At 43.6% G+C, this 22049-nt stretch overlaps 2 protein-coding genes across 29 annotated transcripts in view; one reads left to right on the forward strand and one right to left on the reverse strand.

The window, feature by feature from the left end:
- The first annotated feature begins 54 nt into the window (after positions 1-54).
- On the forward strand, positions 55-1765 carry LOC121591623 (MKI67 FHA domain-interacting nucleolar phosphoprotein). Its single transcript, XM_041912347.1, has 2 exons — positions 55-372; positions 438-1765. The coding sequence occupies exons 1-2, from the start codon at positions 190-192 to the stop codon at positions 1533-1535; spliced, it is 1281 nt and encodes a 426-aa protein (XP_041768281.1). The 5' UTR covers positions 55-189; the 3' UTR covers positions 1536-1765.
- Positions 1766-5554: 3789 nt separating this feature from the next.
- Positions 5555-22049, reverse strand: part of LOC121593792 (homeotic protein female sterile) — a 203721-nt gene continuing 187226 nt past the window's right edge. For 26 of the 28 annotated variants that reach the window (XM_041916457.1, XM_041916465.1, XM_041916463.1 and 23 more), the window contains 5 exons: positions 19292-19349; positions 13279-13326; positions 10248-10405; positions 10092-10158; positions 5555-8556 (listed from right to left, as the gene is read on the reverse strand). In XM_041916457.1, coding sequence (XP_041772391.1) covers positions 8512-8556; positions 10092-10158; positions 10248-10405; positions 13279-13326; positions 19292-19349 — 376 coding nt within the window. In that variant the 3' untranslated portion in view covers positions 5555-8511. The remainder of the gene's footprint in view (positions 8557-10091; positions 10159-10247; positions 10406-13278; positions 13327-19291; positions 19350-22049) is intronic. The other 2 variants (XM_041916464.1, XM_041916471.1) reach the window with 1 other exon arrangement.

A 22049-nucleotide genomic window follows, 5' to 3' on the forward strand; every position in this document is an offset into this window, starting at 1 on the left:
CAATGGCGGACGCATTAGTGAGGCATTAGCTGTCAAACTGTTCACAGTGATCTAACCTCGCCGTCCGAGACTCTTCTGTCAACAATCAATGTGAAACACGCGCTTTTGGGAAAACAACGTTGTCGGTTCGTGGTGCGTAGCTTTTTTTTTTAAAAGGTGGCAATTTTTGTTAAGAAATAATAAGGCAAAATGACCGTAATGGAAACCGAAACCACCGCCAAGCCGGTGGTGGCCGACAGAAAAGCATCGGCAGTGGGAAAGGAAAAGAAGAAACACAGACGACTACGAAAACGGCAACGTGATGCTAGGAAGCGAAACGCCGGCAACCTACAGCCAAAGGAGCAGAAAAAAGAACCGAAAAAGGAGAAAAAGGTACATTATCTAAGTTACTAACAGCTGGCAAACGATGTCCTACTCATACCTCTTTCCGCTTTTAGGCCAAACAACCAGCAAAGATAAGCAGCAAAAAAGGATCCGGCATTGTGTTCATCAAGCATCTTCCGAAAGGCTTCTACGAGGATGAGCTGCGACAGTTCTTCGAGCAGTTTGGCGAAGTGATGCGGGTGGCCGTCGCCCGGTCACGCAAAACGCAACGCTCGAAGGGCTACGGGTACGTGCAGTTCCGGTTCTACGAGGTGGCGGACATTGCGGCGAGCGCCGTGAACAACTACATGATGTTCAACAGCGTGCTGAAGACGAGCCTGCTGCCCAAGCGAATGTTTAACATACCGAAAAACTTTGGCAAAGCGTACGACTCCAAGGGCGAAAAGACGGAAGCGTACCAGCGGTGGCTGAAGGCGCAGGTGAAGCGTGCCAACGGGTACGTGGGCAGTCTGCAGAGCAGCGTGCGCTGTAGGAAACAGATCAGCCGACTGATGCGAGCCGAGAAGGAGCTGACCGAGGCGGGAATCGAGGTGGCCGAGGTGGCGAGCTGTCTGTCCAAGCTGAAGCAAACGGCCACGGATCTGCAACAGCGGCACGCGATCGAGCTGGCTAGAATGCCGAAACCGCAACCTAAGGAGAAGCCACAGAAGGCGAAGGAGGAAACGGAGGCAGCAGCCGACACGAACGGAAAGGCAAGTGACGATGAGGAGGATGAGGCGTTCACGCTACTGAAACCATCGGACTGGCAGGAGGTGGAACCGGTCGGGAAGGATGAGCCCGCCAAGGAGAGTAAGGCAAGTGCGGTGAAGAAAGCGCAGGAAAAGTTAAAAGAATTAGAGCAGGAAAAGAAGGGAGCCAACAAACCGGGCACAACGGCGGCTAAAGGCAAGGAAAACAAGAAAGCTGATACGCCGGACAAAAAGCTACGCAAGCGAGAGAAGCTTCCCCTGTCGAAGGCGAAGAAGCCGCTGGTGGCAGGAGGTGGCGTGTCCGCAAAGCAGGCGGCGAAGAAGGAAAAGCTTTCTCTGGTGAAGAAGAACAAAGTTGAAAAGGTGAGCGTGGAAAGTGCGGCGCCGGTTGGTAAGAAAGCCAAGCGGGTCGATGCTGTTAAGGAAGTGAAGCCGGCTAAGGTAGGGAAAAAGGTTAAGTAGGACCGTTTGCGAAAACGAAGCGGTTTTCGTTCAGGCGCACTCTTTAATGAAGAATAAATGAGTACATAGCAGTAAGTCGTTGCTAAGGGCATGAAGATGAGGGTATGCTAGAATTCGTTGCTAGCCATGGCAAAAGTAAACCAACCCATGTAGTGTAACGTCGTCACAGCAGAGAAAGGTGTTTATTCAATATTAATAAATCGCTTTCGGGCGGCAAATGGCTAAACATATGATTTAGTCCTTATCAAATTCTAGCTATGAAGTTAAATGGAAGGAGATTTGAAAGAACAAAAAACAGAGGACCAAAGTGAAATCAAATCAGAATCTAACTGAACTCGATGTTGACTGGACTGATGGTATAGAAGATCCTATCAGTGGCCACTAATCAACGTAGGCTGCGGACGACCGAACAGTCGATGCTGGGCAGTACTATAGAGCAATCTCCCCGTTGGGGATGGTCACTTAAGTCTTTGTAGGAAGTAGCTACTGGAAAAGTAGGCTCTGGCGGTGTCTCACAGTCACAGTAATGTCATCGAACGACCTAGAACAGCTTTTGCAGCCATCTCCTAACGGAAATTGAAGTAAGTAACAATAAGTTCGGATACTTTTTTCAAACTTTACACAAAAGCAATGATGGTACAGGGTAAGAAATTTACACAAGCGGCATTGGCATTTTATGAAAATTTTATTACAAAAAAAAGAAGAATATGATGTTGGTGAAATGTTGTGTGTATGTGTGTATCGTATGTTCCTGTTGTATGTGTGTATGTGTGTATCGTATGTTCCTGTTGTATGTGTGTATGTGTGTATTTGTGTTTACAGAACAAACTGGTTGTTTTTCTTTTCTTTTTTGTTGTATCTCATCCCTACTGTTGTGTTTTAGCATTTTCATTTTTGGTTTTAAAGTTTCTAGTTGCAAGTATTTTACCGCCTTACCTTCTATCTTGCATGCTTCTTCTACCGCCTCTTTCCCTTGCACTATGCTTGTTTATGCTTTTTCTATTGAACATTATCTTGGTTTTGTTGCGTACCTTTTTTTTCATTTGTTTGGATTTCTTCTATTTGTTTGGACTTTCTTTTCAAGGATTTCTTTTTGTCTTAGCTTCACTTACTTACACTATTACTGCATTTACTGCTCTTTGCTACCTTTGCTTTTTTGTTGTTGTTTATGAAGTAGTGGGTGAAGTGGTAGTGGGGGTGCATATTTTCATCGTTTTTTTTGCTTCATTTTTTTCTTCTTCTAAAACTGTGGGTTTGTATGTGTGTGTGTGTGTGTCTTTAAGGGGCAAATTTTAAACAAACACTCTTTCTTCACCCTCCATAGAGTAGGGAAGATGGCAGCTATTTGTAACTCTACATTGACCGGGTGGCTCTCTACAGTGTGCTTACTTTCTTGTTTGTTGTGGTTTTGCAGTTGGTTCTATTTCTCTTTACGAGTTCATTCATCTGTTTAATGTAGTTTCTATTAACTTTGCTTTTGTTGTTGTTGGTTTTCTATTCTTTTCTGCTCTATTTTTGTTTTATCTTTTCTCCTTGTTTTGTTCACAATTTCATTTAGCATTAATTTCTGTTGCTTTTTGTTATTCTTGTTGTGACAGTTTAAACCAAAACTGAAAGCCCACATTCAACTACACACCCACACCCTTTCTTCTTGTGTTGTTGTTTTCTCATTTCTCCTTGATCAACTGCATTTTCACAGTTTTTTGTTGTTGTCAGATTTGCAACCAACTTTTTCCTCGTGTTTGTTTTTCTTCTGTTCCTGTTTGCCTTGTCTACTTTTACCAGAAATGCCCTATTTTTCACCATTTAAACACTATTGAGTAAGAATAAATTTATATACCTTTTTTTTCGTTTTATGCTCATTTGCTGTTTTGTGTATTTGCGTGTTGTTTATCATTGTGTGTGTGTGTGTGTGTGTGTGTGTGTGTAGGTGTGTAGTGTAGTGTTGTTTTCTCTTCTTTTCTTTTCTTCTCTTTTCCATTAATAATAATAATTTGGCGAAAACGAGAGTGAATGATGCATGTTTGCCCCATCTCGCTCTCGTGTGGTTGTGTATGTTTTAATCTTCTTAAAATTTATCGTTTCTTCTCTGTCCCTCCTTTCCATTGTGTGTGTGTTGTGTTGTGTGGCATCTGATAGAAGAACAGAGCAGAGAGCGATCTTCTTTACTTTTGTTCTTTCACGTTTTATGTTGTTGTTTCAGTGTTCTATCACCTTCCTTTTCTTTCGCTTCTCTTCCTTCCAATCCTACTCCTCCTTCTCCTCCTTTGTTCCAAAATGGTGTGCTGCTTCTAAGATTTGCCTTATCTTTTCTTGGTTTTGGGTTCTTTTTTCTTTTTGTTATTTATGTCTTGTGTGTGTTTGTGTGCATTCTTTCTGAGATAATCTTCATTATATTTCAATATATCGATTCTTTTTTTTTGTTGTTGTTTCTTTTGTGTTTTCTTCACTCTCTCCTCTTCCCTTGCACGCAAGCAAAGACTATGCATTACTATTATAATTATCATTATTATTATTATTTTTATTATTATTAATATTATTATTACTATTACACAGAACCAGGGGGAGAAGTGAATGAATAGGGAAGGAAGTTATTATTAGGTGGATGCGGCGGTGGCAATCAATTTGTATGATTTTTTGTTTTGTTTTCTCCTCTTCTTCTACTCTTCTTTTGTCCCTTTGCTTTCTTTTATTTCTTTTTCTTTTGTTGTAGTTGCATAAGTCTTTATAATTTTTCATCCCTACAGCCTAGTAGATGAGTAGCAGCGCGTAGATGTACTACTACTTCTACTACTACTACTACTACTACTGCTTCTACTACTACTAATCGGTAATAATGTTTTTACTTTGTTTTTGAGCCATTTCATTTTCCCCCGGTAAAACGGGAGTGTAGTGGGAAGTGAAAACGATGCCTTTTCACACCTTGGGCTGCGCCTAAAACTTGGTAGGTGTACTGTTAAAGCTACTTTCACAAACACACCATCGAGATGTGATGGCTTTGTAAGGGATGCGGCGGAGGGGCGGAAAGGTTTAGCGCAATAGTTAGAAGCCGTTTGGTGGCTACTGCTACTGCTAGTAGTAATTATTGGGTTTTCTTTTTTGTTTTGTTACGAAAGCAGTACACAAATCAAAACCAATTTTAAAAGTGCCCTCGAAAATACATTAAGCTCGTTCCAACTAATTACACTGTTAGCGATGGATGTGAGAAAAAAAAAACAAGTTTATTTTAGTGGCGAAATTCATTGTTTTTGTTAAACAGCTCGATATGAGAAGCTCGTTTGAAATATAGCAAAAAAAAAGAAAAAGAGGAGAGAGAAAGTGAGATTGAGAGAAGATAAGAAGGGAAGGGTAGTTTGAAACGCTGACTAAAAAAAGCGATCAATTCTCGTGAATACGCTTCATATACGCTCTAAAAGAAAAGAGAAATGTGACTTACAAATCTACTACACACTTGTGTTTTCTGTATCTTAAAATTACGATAAAATAGTAAAGTTAAAAAAAAGAGAATAAAAACAAAATATGATAATTGCGGGCACAAACAGCAAACCACAACACCGAACGATCCCAGCCCCCGAGCGAAGGAGATAGAGAATGAGGGTAGAGGGAGCCGCTGAGATGCATGATGTGCTGTTTGGTCGCCTGCCGACTAATGATTAATATGGCCTGCGTTCACCTTTAAGAGACGCTGTTTGACGATATTTGTTTCAGTGTGCTTTGTTTTGTTTTGTTTTGTTTGCTCTCGAACCATCTCGTTTTTCTTCTTCTCGTTTCGGGGTTTTGTTTTGCTTCCTTTTTTTTCTTTACTTCTTATTTCCTCCTTTTGTTGTGTGTTTTGTTTACTTTGTGCTTTAATTTTCTTGCATGTTTTTTCTTCCCTTTTTTCGTTTCGTCCCATTCTCTTGCACAAAAAAAAGAGACTTTACTATCATATACGGTATCGCTCCTTTCTGTCTCTCTAATACACTAAAAGGGCGCGTTGAATGGCTTTGGATTCTCTACTCTTTCTATGTGCACGCGCGTGTGTGTTTTGAATTATACTGCGACTGCCGCCTTCACTGCTTGGTAGTGAAGTTTCACAAACGAAACACAAAAAACCACACCACACATACATACATTGACATTTTTGGCTCCCTGCAAAACAGTCACAAGAAAATGAGAGCATAAAAAGGGAAATTTTGGGCCTGGGGGTTTCTTTTACATATACAGCTTCGTATGTATATTCTATGCTCTCTATACTCCTTTGCGTGTTATACATTGAATTGGCGCGGTTTGGGGTTTCTTAGAAACGACAGATTTCTGTCAAAATTACACCATTTCTACCTTTCCTTTTCTTCACTTTCGCCCTCCTACACCATCTCCCCATTATATCCTTTACATTCGCTTGCTTTCTCCTGCTTGAGTTAATGAGCCTTTGCTTTTCTACAACTTTGGGATTCACGCCTTCGCTTACAGCGCTGTAAACGGGTACGGGGGTGAGGCAACACCAAAGTATCTCTAAATCGTGTTGTTCCTGCTTTCCTTCTGCCATTCACATATATCTATATACGCGCGTGTGTGTTTTGTGTAGTTAAAGGAGCATCTGCATCACATCTTTGCACAAAAGGTTTGACTAAACGGTTCACTTGAGCGCTTGATTCGTGGATTCGTGATCATTCGTCGTGGGGCGGACGACAATTTGAGTTGTTGTTTTTATGTTTTTGGTAAAGGACCTATGGCTACACTAGTTCTGGAGGACTCGTTTCATTACTCTTACACGCGCATTGTCCACAAATGCGCAGGAGTTGCACATTTTTGGAAGCCAACCGAGAGCTACTAAACTTAGCGTTTTTGGGTGCGCAAAAAACGAGGTGATTTGTTTTGAGGGGTTGGGGAAAACACAATCAAAACTTCAAGTCACATTTATAACATTACTAAAGCCAAACAACAAAGTTCTACGTATACTGGTGCGTGATGATATCATTTTGTTCTATTGTGCGCGTTTTTGCTTGTTTGTTTTGTTTTGTTTTTCGTTCATTGGAAGAATAAATACGGAAGATGTGTTGATGTTGGTAAGGGGGGGGGGGGGGGGGGGGGAAGCGGGAGGTGTACTCATTATCACATGTTTCCTTTTGTAATTGCTAGCACACAATAATAACTATCGGAAACTGAAGAGGAAAGGAACCGACGAGAACTAGCTGTGCGTGAGGATGTGTATTCCGTAATTATCGTTCGAGGCGAGTATGACTCGATTGAGAAGTTTGTTTTTTTGTTTTTTTCTTTTAGAAATTGAGCTTCTTTTGTTTTCACAGCTAAATTTTATCTTTGTGTATGTGTGTGCATAAATTGAGGAAACTCACGAACTACCTTTCCGGCGCCGAACAGAGTATTACTAGAAGCGTTTTTATTCGCGTTACTCCAAAGTTACAAGCGAAACTTGTAAACTAACGAGAGTTTAGAGAGAGAGAGAGAGAAAAAAAAGAAGCAAAAAAAGAAGCACACTCATACAGAAAAAGCACATACACACACATAGCTACTTAATTAAAGTAAGGGAAAACCTTGCCGGCTATACAAAGCTAATATAATATAAACCATCGTTAGAACAAGAACAGAAAGAGATATCAAAGGAGATTCTTGGTTTTGTTAATATTTGTGTGGGCTAAGCTAAGCCACACTTTGCCGACTAATGTTTGTGCGTGTGTGTGTGTGTGTGTGTGTGTGTGTGTGTGTGTGCGCATTTGTTGCCACGTTTCTTTGGTGTTTCAAAATATCAGCAAAAAGAAAGCGTTCTGTGAGATTATTCGAACCTTTTTTTTCGTTTTTGCAATGGCGATTGAGGGGTTTTTTTAGCCATTTTGTTGCACACTTTTTAGAGAGCTGCCTTTGCACGAGAGTGCATATAACTCCAGCGACAAAAAAAAGAAAGAAAGGATAGAAATAGAAGCTCGATATTTCAAAGAAAAAGAAAAACGAAACGAAATATAGTATCTGTATATACCCACATGGGAGAGGGGTAAACTAATCCTACTGCTTTCAAAGAGGACACGCACGCACGCACGACGACGAAAAAAAAAGCGTAAACAAAACAACAATACCGAATATTACTACTAAACTAACTGCTTACAAAATACACACATTATAGACGAAAAAAAAAAAAAACACACTGTAATCACTAATCGCATAGTTTTGAGTCACACATTCCTCCTCCTTCACACCTCACTCTTGCTGAACGCCCGCACTGATGCCCGCGCGCATACCTTTTTCAAGGGCTTGCGGTTTGCGCAAATGGGGAAGACGCGGTTTTTTGTTCTTTTCGTGTGATGTTCTTGACGATACACCTTGCTCGCTTAAGCTTATGTGTTTTTGTTTCTGTGTGCATTATTTTCTCCCTGAAACGGAGAAGGAAAGCGCGGCACGGGGCCACTTACACAAACCTTCCCATTGTTGTGCTTTGGTTTCGATGTTACTTTTTGTTTGTCGCTTTTGCGCTCCGCTAGCTGCATTTAGGGGTTTTGTTGTGCGTTTGTTTTGCCTTCTCTCGCTCTCTCCGTGCTACGTTCCAAAAGGATTCCAGTGGCGGGGGGCAAAATCAATGAAACTTGTAGTTTAAACACGTCGTCGTTCGGTCTGATTGTGCAGATGGAGCTACTCCAACGAAATCATCAAACTCAAAGTGGATGAGAGAGCGACTTCCAATTTTGTCCTTTTGTACATCAACCCGAGAAAATAAAGGGAAGTGTTGTTGAGGGAGGGGCTGCTATCCTCGGTGTCCTTTCCAACTAACGTTCGTGTACAGGGGGGGAAGCGTGTGGGGGGATTGAAGCGCACGTTACAAGCATACGAAGCACGCACGCCTTTTGCTTTGGCTCTTATGTTGGTTGGGGGCTTTTTTGTTGTTGTTTTCTCCGTTTAACTGCTGCATACATGGAGCCAGTAAGGAAGCTGTGTGTGTGTGTGTGTGTGTGTGTGTATGTGTGCGTAAGTGGTGCCAGCGGGCACCTTAGTATGGCGCAAAACGGTTGTATCCTCCTCGGTACATTGTTGCCTAAAAGAAACGATAGTCGTAATTAGTGATGGTGATACATTGAGGTTTGCTTGCTTTGCTAGTGAGTGTATCAATAAGTTCGTGTGCAGATTGCTACAGAAGATACTGGAGATGATGAAAATGTAACTGGTTGATCTGAGAAACGATCAGTGTAACCTATTGCAAGTAGTGATGATCGTAGTCATCAGAAAACGATTCGGAGTGCTCCAATTATACTGGTTTTAGATAGTTCAGGCCTAAGATTCATAAGATTAGAATTAATTTACAGGTGTTGAATAGGTCAAAACGAGTCCAGTAGGTTCAGGAAGGATCATTAATGTATAGACGAATCTCAACCGTAGATCCAGTGTGTACATACGACTCCAACTCCGGTGTTCGGTTTAATGTAGTAAATATTTTATCGCACTTCACGTTTGCATTGGAAAAAATGCCTCTTTTTCGACTGGCTTTCCAGGAAGATCCTTTAAAAGGTAATTACTCAAGCTTTCTTGCAAAATTAATCTACGACTTTGCGAGCTGCCTTTTCCAGCAGTTATCCAGAATTTTCGCCTTGGTGGACGAAGACACGCGTGTAGGCATATTTTATGCTCTACCTTTGATTTTCTTCCATTCCTTTAGCTCAGTTTTAGCGACAAAATTGTTGAAATAGAGCTTGTAAATCATGTTAGTCTAGAAAATTGCGATCAGATGCAGCAGGGGGGAATTTGTTCATGTTTCCCAGGTACTATGATTGCACTGTATGGCCGCGGTTGCATCGACCTTCCGAAGGCAGCGAACGCAGAAATGTATTGATTTAACCCTTGGTATTCATTTTCAGCATCATTTGGAGCTTCTTGTCACCTAGGGTCGTAGGCCATTCAGAACTGGGCTTCCTTTCGATGCTCTGATTGTTGTCTAATAGTTGCCAAGATGTTGTAGATGCCGGAATAGGCTTATAGGTCAGGCTTTTAAGCGAATATGGTTCACTTTTTTGGCCGCCAACAGTTAGATTTCGACTGATAGAGTACAAATAGATCTATTTAAGTAACGATTTGGTGTGGAATAAGGTGGATTATCACATCTTATGACTACCGAACCTAGTGTAACATCTAGTAAGAAGTAATTGAAGCAGTAACTGCCCGTAAGGGAGGAATTTTGCGGATTATTTAGAGCAGCAAACAAGTTACTAGATAATAGGTCAGGATAGGTATTGGTCCAGAACCTGTATGTGTTATTGGCAAAACATTTAAAGAGTTTCCAGAGCTGATTCAAAAATAATTTGTAAACCGCTTGTTCAAAAAACATGTGCACTAGTGATGTACTCTCTGGAGCGCACCCACGACTCCGATCCGACTCCGACTATTGTTAGTCCGATTCCGACTCCGGCAATATGGGAACCACTAGTTCCGCCCGAAGTCGGTGTCGTCCGAAGTCGTTAGGAGTCGTCCGGAGTTGTCGACAGACATCTCCAAAAAGCACTTCCACAAAAACTGGAGTATGAAAACTACAGCGAACTTATTGATACACCTTACAGTAATGATTGCACCAACGCTTACCGCATAGCCAGGAACGGGTCCGATACCGTGTCCCAGGTATGGATCGGGATACTCCGCACGTCCGTAACTGTTGAAAAAAAAAAGAGTCAGTAAAACAGTACCGGAATTAATAAGCCATCCTCTGTCGGAAAGCTTCCAGTTGCAAACGATACTCACCCAGCGACGGTGGTGTAGCCGGCCACGGTGGGTTGCGCTGCAGCAGCGGCCGCCCCGTAGGCGGCCCGTGCCGCTGCAGCTGTATAGCTGGCCGCGGAGTAAGCCTGCGCCTGGGCCTGCGCTTGCGACAGTGGCGTTTTCAGTAGCGGCGCAGCAGCCTAGGTTAAGAAAGACGGGAGGAATAGGAGAATTAAAATAGAAGCGCATGAAATTAAACACCACTTAAACCGGGAGTTAAAATACGGGAGGCAAAAGGTTTCGAAGGTTTTTGTGCAAAACTCCGACACAACGAGTGAGAATCAATCGTTCCGGTACGCCATCACTTGCCCTGCTGCTTCGCCGTCTCCTCAGCGCTCAGTAATCAAAGTATTTCATCAAAAATTCAAAACCCAATTCACTCAACCTTTTCACCTCGTTTCCCCACTCGCACTCGTTTCCATTGAATGAAATCGCAACGCTCGTTCGCTTGCGCGCCAAAGTTAGTCATCGATTATCATGCTCGAGAGGCGCGGTTGCTGCTGGAAGGCGGTGGAAGAAAGGACGGGACGATGAAACCCCAACCCCCCGGAAGCATTGGGATAAAATGTGCAAATTAAATTACTTCATCCGGGGTTGGATTCTTACAGCTGGTTAGGCAGGCCCGGCTCTAGTCGCCTAGGGAGCTTCGCTTCGCGCTTGTGGAAAGGAAAGTAGCAGACGTACCGCTTCTTCATTCACCGCTCGATTCGCTTCGTTGTAGAGCCCTGTTTTACACGATTAGGGAGAGACTGATTTGGGACACGAGCAGGAGCAGGAAGCATATGTGCGCTCATGTGTGCGCTGGCAAGACGAAGAGCTCGCTGATCCAGTTTCGTAAGACGAGAGAGAGAAAGCAGGGTTTTTAGGGGTAGAACATTTGACACAATCATCACAAGAAGTTACCCCGCTTTGCACCTATTTGGTTCGGAATGCAAAGACCGTGTGTGGCACACATAGAGAGAGAGAGAGAGGGGGAGATGAAAGGTGAAGCTATATCTAATTTTCTCTCCATCATCTTTTTATGGTAAAATTATCCGCGGTTACGATAATATATTGAAATAAAATATGTTAATCTTTACCGATGCCGTGTGTGCCGGAAAACGGACTGATGAAAGCTTTGATATGATTAGGGCACGCTGTGGGTCTTGATTATGGGGTATATCGCGGGGGGGTTTTCCCTTGCCAATCTGTCCTGTGTGGCCATGATAAGAGAGATGATGTGCGTGTTTTTTTGTGTAATTTTTCCACATCTTCTTGCTATCTGCACATCCCGAGCTGGCAGAGGGTATAATTCTGACACGTCATCTTTGCATTTCTTTCCTTCTTCAAGGGATTAACACAACGGAACAGACGTCAGGAAAGTGTCGTGAGTCACGCGTACGTGTCATGCATAAAACACGCACTTCCCTGGCCACGAATGATGTCTCCTGCGTAGGTTTAATGTATGCTGTTATTAGCTAGCAAATGGCTGACAGGATTTTCTTTTCCGCTTCTCGAACAAACCGGAGAAGTATGGCAATGGGAATATTTCTCCATTTTGTGCGTATGATAAAGGTTTCATTTTTTCTTTTACCCAATTGCGGCCAAAACAATCTAAAAAATGATTATTTATTTTCGGGCTTCAAACAAACAAAATTCTTTCTCTTCCTCCCCCGTAAGGCGCTCGTGCGTTTGGAGTAGAGCGGATGACGACGAATTATTGCTTCCTTCGGTTTCGCTTAATTAGAACGCTCCCTTCATCCCTCGCTCGTGCCCTTGGGAAAGGCGGGGCTTGTGAATTGAACGGCAATAAATAATGCTAATTTATTAATTCATTAAAAGCCGTACCATTTCTCCGTTCAGCTAAAAAAAGCCCCCGTTCCGACAGACCCGCTTCCGCAGTAAAAGGGTGGAACTGTTGTTTGGCAAATGAAATACATTTCCTGCGCGGAATTTCATTTTTTTTCTTCCTCTCTCTCTTTTTTTTGGTTGGAATTGGAATGTACAAATGTACAAACACACAGAAAAAGAGACAGAGAGCGAGAGTGGTTGAATGGTTTCGGTTCGTTGGCGGATTCTCGTCCCGTTGAAAGCCCCTGCCGATACGCTTTCCTGCAGTAGTGGTGTAAGAGTGTTTTGCACCAGCCAAAAGCATCTCGAGTACAGCCGCGATTGAGTGCTGTGGTGGGCTGGGCCACTCCTCTCACGAACCGATCTAGGATCGATTGATAAAGTTTTCGCTGAGCTTTGCAAGTTGGCGAGCGATTCCCCGACCGTGCAAACCGGCATCAATCGAGGAGCTACCAGGATTAGGAGCGGAGGAGCGCGATTAGATGTTTCTCAATCGTGTAATTGGCCTCGGCAGCGCTTGACTTAATGGGCGGCAGGTTTTTAGGGGGATAACATTGACGGGGATGGGGAAGCCACTAGAGTGAAGTAGTAGCAGCAGCTGTGGGCTGGGGGAAGCAAAATACAACCCCGGCAATTAGGAAATTGATATAGAAAGGTCGCTGCTTTCCCGTTCTCGTGGAGAAACGAGGGTTGGAAGAATTAATGTATTTTTTTGCAATCTTGTGGTATGTGACCAGTAAATTGATGCTGTCCTAGGTTCGATGGTCCGGGACAGTAGGATGGAGAAAAATGGATCAAATCCAACAAAACTTTAACAGGAAAACACGATTATCAAAGCTTAAATAACAACCGATTCGAGTACTTTTCGAGCAGTTGCGAAAAATTGAGCTATTTTAATAATTTTCGACAGCTGGATGGAAAAAATGCGCAAAATCCAACAAAACTTTAACAGAAAAAACGGGATTATCAAAGCTCAAATAACAGCCCGTTCGAGTACTTTCGAGCAGTTGCGAAAAATTGAGCTATTTTTAGCTATTTTCTTTCCCCGTCCCTGTAACATGTTTACCATCGTATTATTTGCTACAAAAACCAGATAAAGCAAATATAATAATATCGCATCACTGGCAGGAATCATATATTTTCAACAAATTGTTTGGAAATAAATGAATTGTTTAATACTTACGTTCAAAATGGTAGGTTGTGCTTGAACCTCCGTCACCGGTTTAGCAGCCTGTGTTTAGCGTGCGTGCGTTTAGTGTGTGTGTGTGGGTGCACGTGTTTTGCAAAACAAAACAAACAAAAGTACAGCAGAAAAACGTAAGAAATAAAACCAAAAACAAAACAAAAACAAAACAAAAAAATCCAGCAAAACAAACACGCCGATGAGAGGAAGAGAGAGAGGGAGAGAGAAAAGAGAGAAGAAAATAACGTTAAGTGGTTTTGTTATCACAATTTTTCTGTTTACGGGTTTTTTTTTCCTGGTAGGGTTCGATTAATTGATACAATTATTATTTAAATTGATTTAAATGAGTTTACTTTCCTGAACCTGAAAAAAAAAAAATCCCACCCTAGAGAATGCCATGTAATAAAAACATTCTTTCTCTCTCTATACATAAATACTGCTCGATTTTAACCTTTAATTAATTACCCCTTTTCCCGTTAATTCGACAGCCATCAACCCGGGAGCTTTTTTATGAAGCATTTATTCGCATATGCTGCACCGCGGCTGGTCGTTGTGGTGGTTTATAATTCATGAGCCGTGAACTTTGCGAGCCCGTTTTATTTTTTTTTGCGATGAAAAAAAAAACGCCCACTTTTTGGCCTTTTAAATCGGACATTAACGGGGTACGAAAATTGAATGACAAAAATGTGACATTTAGCTTCAATATTCCGCAGCTGGTGCACGCGTCTCGGTGAAGAAAGTGATGCCAATAAAAGGCCTTAGAGCAAACGCATACAACAAGGGGTGGAGAAAGGTTTGGTTTGGGCTTTTTGGGTCTTAAAATTTGCTCAAAATTGCTCAACCGTTCACAAACCGTTTTGCCCAAGATCAATATAGCACTGTGAGCAAACTTTGCACAAATTGATTACCCAAACACACACACACACACACACACACACACACACACACACACACACACACACACACACACACACACACACACACACACACACACACACACACACACACACACACACACACACACACATTAAACGCTGATTGATTCGATCCGGTACAGGTATTGACATTTTCAATTATTCCCCCTTTTAATACCCGTCGTGCCATTAATTTGCTCGCCATCCAGGGGGCGCAACGTACTCCAAAGCATCGTTCCGGCGTTAATAAACGAGAACATAGACACGCACACACAAACACACACACACACACACACACACACACACACACACACACACACACACACACACACACACACACGCCCATAGCATCCATGGTTAATTGTGTTCTCCTGTTTCGGTTGGCACTGGAGCGTGAAACCTCATCTAGTATGCTTCGACAACCTAAAGAAGCGAGAACCCGCCAACATTCTGTCATGTTACCTCCAACGAAGGGCTGTTCTCGCAGAAGATTGACACACATTCGGGGTGGTGCTTTGCACGCCCTTTAGAGGGAGCGTGGGGGAGAAAGCGACAGCCGCGAATCACCATATTTCGATCGTTATCCCAGGGATGGGTAAAATTGCTTCTAATCGACGGTAAAACGATGTCCGTGATTTTAGGGCCCCAATTTCAGGCGCACCCGTTCGAATCGTGAAACGGTGTACAGCAAGCACCTTTGACAGACAGCTTTGCCATGGTGGATGTTCCATACCTTTGTCGCAGATTTAACGGCACCAAAATGTGTGTGTCTGCTTGCGTTCTAAAATCTCATTAAACCGGTCCGGGGATGGAGAAGAGGCGGTTTCGCGCCCTACCACGATGAATATTTGCGCGAGAAGGCTACTTTCGCAGCGCAAACCAACCACAAGCATCGCCACCAACCATGGCAAGCGCGCCAGGCTTTTCAAGAACACGGTGAAGTGGATGAATTTGTTTTCATTGTACTACTACTTTCGGGGAAAAGCCGGGGCGAAAACTAGCTTGGATCACCTCGGGCTCAGCGCGGTTTTTGGTCGGCAAAGCGGCTACACCACACCAGACACAGACGGACAGGCGCGCCCGTCCCATCTATCGTTTGGTGGGATCGTTTTCAAACGCTTTCAGTCCACACACCGGGCAGATAAAACCAGCATCCTCCTGTTGCATGTTTTGCTCGGGACACACACTGCACACACTATCGCGTGCGACGAACACTGTGCAACGCGTCGTGTGCCTGCCTGCTTTGATTGTGTATCCGGTTGGGTAGGTCTTGAGCGTTTCACATATGGCGTGTAGTTGTGTGTGGAGACAAAAGCGCGCACACCCGAAACAATCGCTGGCCTACTACTCTACTGGGCCGAGCACTAGCCCGGAATGAGGACATGATTGTGCACACACACACACACACACAGATTCAAACATATAGAGGGAACGCTTAGTCCGAGTACAGGTTACGGTGTGGTTTTGGAATTGAAATTGATTCCAAATTTGATTGCAATTTCCTCTCCCTGCCCTGGGTGGGTTGCACCTGGCCGTGCGGCCTCAATTGTCTCAGGTACGGGTACAGCCGAACACATTGTCCCCGATCCGGGTGCAGGTGTGTCGGGCTGGTAGAACATTCCTGGCGACATTGCGTCCAGGCTGACATATAGATAGACATAAATTCACCCTAAAACCTCTCCCTCCCCCCAGAACATGAGCCAGACGGATGGACTGTTGGATTGTGGAGCAGGGCAGTGATTGTGTGTATGTGTGTGTGTGTGTGTGTTTTCAAGAGTGCGAATGTTCACCCGAAGGTTTTTGTGCGGCCCTGCAGCAGCGGCAGCAGCACCATACGCAACGATGCGTTATCAGTCGCAATGTGATCGAATTGCGTTTTCCTGCTTAATACCCTCCTCCACGCCTGGATGGGATAGCGGGTGCAGGTTTGAAATGGAATGGAATTGGAATCCCGAATCGAATTACGGTTTTGTGGAAGCTAATGGAAGATGAAATGGATTTTCCCCTCTCGACAGCCAATGTCCGGGAAGCACGACAACACATTTTCCCCGGGTAAGCTTTTCGGCTTCATTTTGTGGGTGGTTTTGGTTGTTGTTGTGCATGTGTGTGTGTGTGTGTGTGTGTGTGTGTGTGTGAGCGGATGTATTCGGTGCCACACACAATAAGGCTAGTTTTGAAGCTTTTGATAAGCAGCTCCGTGATGAGGTTGGAAAAGAATTTCCACCAAGACAACTCGCAACTCATTTCGAAGGCGAAGGCCCGGCGTCACAAATTATTAACATCGGAAGGTACATTTATTTTCCATCCTCCCTATTATGGGCTGGTAATGAGAAAACTCGCGCCTTGAGCAATTTATAAACCGGCCGACTCGAGCTGCGAAATCCAGTTTTCCATCAACGGCGTGCGGGCTCCGGCTGCGCATTCACTCATTGATTGATGAATAATTTCACCGACAGCGACACTGGGCGAGGTGTTTTTCTTTCAAAAAGCAAAGAAACAAAAGACAAAAAAAATCTCAAAAAGGAAATCGATCAATCATAAAGCAAACATAGATGTGTATAGAATCTTATTTCGCTGTGTTTTTGCCCATCGCTCGCAGTAATACATTTATCAGGCCGGCGTTTGAGTGCGCGCGTGCGACGGAAATCGATTCATCAACCGAGCGAATTTTATTAGCCCATTAGACCGAGGGAAAGGAAATTTATTTTTTAACTACATTGCATCTATTAGGCCCTCGCCTTATTTATTCGTTTTTGTTTTGTCCGTTGCTTTAATGCGATTTGCAAAAAAATATAAATATACCAAAAGCCGCTAAGCGTGCATTCGGCGAATCCACAACAAAACGGTGCAAACCTTTGCTCTATCATCTAATTGCTTCGGCGAACGGTTATCACCAACACCACCGACCACGGTGGTGATGGGAGGATTTCAACTCACTTGGAAACAAAAAAAAAAGACTCGATTTGCAAAAAATTCGCTTGAATCAACCACCGTTGACAGGGGATATTTATATTTTCCGCACCGTCATCTGGATGAAGGTATAAAACGATGTTAAAAATCACGCAAAAGTGTATGGCGTGTGTGGTGGTGTAGCAGCATCGTATTGTTTTTATATAATCCTCAGCAAAATGTACAACAAAAAAACCCACAAATTTAAGGTTTAAAAACCAGTTTCATAATAGTTTTGGTACATTTTTTGAGCTCCTAAAAACAAAATTGAAGTCACAATATTACCTCAATTTTACGCGCCACCATGCGCCTCCATCGATTAATTTTCCTTTATTTTTCTCCACCTCCAGCAACCCACGTAAAATCGGTCGGGTGTGTATAAAAAAAAGTAATAAAATTGCTCCAATCTAAAACCACCCAATAAAACCCCAGTCCATGTCGCCGTGTCAAATAATGCGATGATCGAGTGCCGATGGATGCGCCTGGTGGTTTTTGAATGAGCGCACAGAAGAAGCAAAAACAAAAAACGATGGAGAACAAAGCACCATATATCACCATATATCAGAGTAAAAAGGCAACACACACACACACACACACACATACCTACACATATTTACACGGTTCACATTTTTAAACCAAGCGGTGTGTGGAAGCACCCCCGTGCGGGAAGCATTTCGATTGGGATTGATTGCGTTAAGGTGTACCGGTGGTTGCGACCGAAACGGCGAAACGGGATGCTGATGAGTAGCACAGCAACAAATCAAATCTTCCCGGGGCGTACAAACAAGTGTGCAAGCAAAAAAACAAAAACAAAAAAACAAAAAAATTGCTGAAAGATCAACTCATCCTGTATGCAGTAAAAACGTCAGGTGAAAAATTGGATCCACCCGCACGTCAGCAAAAGCTCCCTCAAAAGGGGTAGCAAAATGGAGCAAGGAACGATCAAAGTGCGGGGTGTTGGTTGTGTGAGCGTGTGTGTGTTTCTGCGTATCCACATGACAAAAAGTATCAAATAAATAACCCTTCGCACTGCAATCGGGACAAGTGGTTCCGATGGCTTTGTCCGGGACTGGAGTTTTTTGCGGCTGCATCCAGCGCCATGACATACATACATTTTGCCAGGAAAGGATGATACAGAAAAATCATACTCGAAAACGTGACGAGCAACCTGTCTGACTGCACCCATGCCGTCACCCAAATCCATGAGAGAGAGAAGGGGGAAAAAGTGGCTTCCCCCAAATGATGGTAGTTTTCCATCGCAATTTTTCACTCGACATGACTACTACTACCCGCCCTGGAGGAGGAGGCGTAGGAGGAGTTAAAGGAGCACGCGAACATCATAACTCCTCCATGTGGCGGAATATTTCACCATTTTTTGTTGTTGTGCAGCTGAAGTGCAGCTTTTCGGTGCTTTGCGTGGCGGACAAATCGAAAATTGATTGATGTTACTGTCTCTCTCTCGTCTGCCTGCGCCACTTGGCGGTGGTGCATTTTTTGGGATGGGAAAAGTCTGTCCCAGTTGCCACCGACGGGTGAAAAACGTGTGTGTGTGTTTGAGTGCACAAATAACATTGCACAACGTAGTAGCAAGCGCTGCACAACGATGATGGATTTAAACGTGATTTAAAAAAAAAAAAACGTTGAAACATTGAGAAAAGTGGATGATGGCAAGAAGCGGGAGCACCCGTTGATTCGATTTATGTCCCCCCCCCCCTCGACCCTCCCCAAAATCAAATAACACGTTCACCCATCAATATTGGAGCATAACTAAATAACGATCAACCTACTGAGGAGGGTTTGAAATCACTGACACCTGTTATCCCGCTCTTATCGTATGTAGTTGTCAACCCCGGCTCAACCACACTCCCCCACATTTAACTCGATAGCCGTTGTAATTTAATAGCCAGCTGGCACGCGAAACACAATAATCGCCATTTTTTTATCCATGCAAGAACGCTAGAAAGGTGCACATTCGTTTCGTTTCCTATCAAGATTAGCTAATATGCAGGGGCCGTCATCTGGGAGCCCGTGGAAAGGGACTAACCGATCGGCAACCATCGGGTCGCTGGCCATCAATTAGGCACACGGCGGTTAAGCCGTATTAGCCGACTGGAAAGCTCTTATCCGTCCACGCTTTTATCGACACTTACCTGCAGGCGATAGTTGGGATCCGCTGTTGCTGCCGCCAGATACGGGTCGAAGTACACACTGTAGTAGCCGACGTTCGATTGGGTCAGGTGGGTGAGCGATGTATTTCCCATTTATTACACGCCCCGGCAGGAACACAGAGAGAGAGAGAGAGAGAGGGAGAGAAAGAGGTTTTCCGATTAGTTGAGGTTGATTGATTATTTAGAGAGCTAACACACAGGATGCCTGTATGTACGTGTGCTGCCCTGCTGCTTCCATCGATTTCATCACCATCTCGCGTCCCGATGATCGCTAGAGCTGCAATCGATCAACACCGTTTTCCATTAGTAAAGCGCTTGGACAGTAGGAAGGGGGTGGTTGTTTCAAACTACTTTTACCGGGGTTGGAATCGCCAGAAACAACCCCCTCCGTCCACACTGCCCAACGGGATGAAGAGAACGGTGATGAAATCGTGCAAGAATATTTGATTTGCGCACTGTGACCACTCGAGAGCTGCTTGGAGTGTGTGCCCGTTTTTTGCTAACACAGCGCGGTTAGTCGTCCCGGTTTCATCCCGAATCCCGAATCCCGGAATGTCGTTTCTATAGCAACGCGTGCACACACAGTGGAATTTGAACCGGTAGTATAAACGTAGCCACAACTGTGTTTGAGGATTTGTTTTTGGAATTCATCGTTTTCCCCCTGCAAACAGCCAGTGAGCAAGAAGCAAGACACGAACCCGATGAGGCAGAGAGAGAGAGAGAGAGAGAGAGAGAGAGAGAGGCGGAAAAATTGCGGAGCTGTGTGAAAATGATTTATTGATCGTTTGTTGTTTGAAGGATTTTCCTGCGGAAAGACATCAACCATTCATGGCAACATGGCTTCGGGGTTGGTGTGTGTGTGTTCCGGAATGTGTCGAACGGTGTGTGTTGGAAAGGTGGAGCTGCTGTGTGTGTGTGTGTGTATTTTCACTCACTGACCAACGCAGCGGAGGAAGAGCCGAGCATTATTTAGTACCAACAGGCGCACCAAGCAGGCCAATGCAGTAAGACCTCTCGGTACGTATGGAATGTACGGTTCACACACTCGGAGTTTTGTTTATTTGGTTTGTTTGTGTTTTTTCCCACCCAACCAATCTCTCGCTTCGGGCGAGGTTTTGCGCTTCTCCTACCTATATTTACTGGTGTGTCTTTGGAGCGACGGGGAAGGAATGCAATTTTTCACCACCTACCAATTTCTACTACTTCCTCGGTGGTTGAGGTTGTTTGCAGGGGGGGGGGGGGGAGGAGGCGCGTACACACCACAATTGGTGAAAATTTAATTGAATTTATGATTACCCTTCCTTCCAGCAACCTGTTCTGCTTTCGGTGCTGCGTGGGCAAGTGTGGACGTGGTATTTACGTACTACATACACATACACATTCGCGCACCCACATTCCTGTTGGATAATTTTGGAAGTTTTAATTTGTCCAATTGAGTGAGGCTCGGTGTACTTCGAATAAGTTAATTAAAGTAGAAATGGTTTACCGAAAACATGTTTTTTCATTTTTTTTCTTCATTTTTTAAAGGTAACTATTGAGTTGAAAAAGGTTTTCAAGGATAATATAAACAACTGTCAGAATATTGTCCACTTTTTTTTCTCCAAAATATTGAAGATTAAAGTAATTAATCCAGAAATTATAAAGTAATTTCGATATTTGTCTAATTAATTGTCTATATATATAATTAATTAAAGCCTTCATTTTTAACACGACAACAACTTTGTTAAACAAGTTTGATGTAAAAAAATACTCAAAAATCGCTCGAAATTTAATAAAATCGAACTGGAAATTTGACAATACCTCGACGGTAAACGTATTTTCCATAAAATCTCGGTATCACGTGACCCATAATTAACATTCGCATTGATTTTCATCCCATTGATAAACCTCGGGCAAACTTCTTTGACCGCTCAAGTTGTCGTTGTTTCGTCGGAAAAAAAAAACAAAACAAAAAAAGGACGAGAAAGTTCAGTACCGTCCCTCGTTATCTCATTGCTAATCGAAATCACCCATCCTGGCAGCTAAAATTGGATGGTTTGTAGGAAGAAAAGAAAAAAACAAACCCAAGTGTAGTGTAGTACCCGTAGGTTTACCGATAAAAAAGGTACGCAACATTTACCATATTTCACTGTTACTTCAACCGGTAAGAGAAAGAGGACGGCACAGAAAAAAACCCATCAGTATCCCATTTTAAATGATGCTCTCGGTGTTTGGGGAAAACTCTATCCATTTTCCTTGCCAGCATTTTCTACGGCTGCAATCACCGTTATCGATATTACCCATACCCAATTGTCGGTGGTGTTGGGGCCGCCGCCGTCGGGTCGGGTGTGGATGGATGGATTGATTGGATGAAAACCAACCTGCCGGCACACACCGTGTGTTTGTGTGTGTGTATGTATTGTGGCTTTTACGCAACGGGAAATGTGAAGAATTCAGTCTACGGGGGGTTTTTCCACTGTTCGCTTACCACAAGCGCACAAGGGAGAGAGAGAGAGAGAGAGAGTGGTGTACATTTCAATTGCAAGATGTATATCTCGTACCTCGCACATTGGTGCAGGAAAGCGGGCACATTTTCCCTCGTGAGAGTACGGGGTGGTTTGCGCGTGTTGCGGGGGGCCCGAACGATTCTCCGAATGGATGGAATCAATTTTTACGAGATCATATTTCCGTTTCCGCTTTACTTGCTGTGCTGTGCTGTGTTGGGATGCTGTCGAAGGTGGCCGAACAGCCAACACACACA

This window comes from Anopheles merus, chromosome 2L (genome assembly GCF_017562075.2).
Source record: "Anopheles merus strain MAF chromosome 2L, AmerM5.1, whole genome shotgun sequence".
Classification (NCBI taxonomy): Eukaryota; Metazoa; Arthropoda; class Insecta; order Diptera; family Culicidae; genus Anopheles; species Anopheles merus.

Bases quoted from the DNA above. Each gene is read 5' to 3' on its own strand.
- LOC121591623 (XM_041912347.1), top strand. From the start codon at position 190: ATGACCGTAATGGAAACCGAAACCACCGCCAAGCCGGTGGTGGCCGAC. The intron at 373-437 runs GTACATTATCTA...TTCCGCTTTTAG, and splicing joins AACCGAAAAAGGAGAAAAAG to GCCAAACAACCAGCAAAGAT.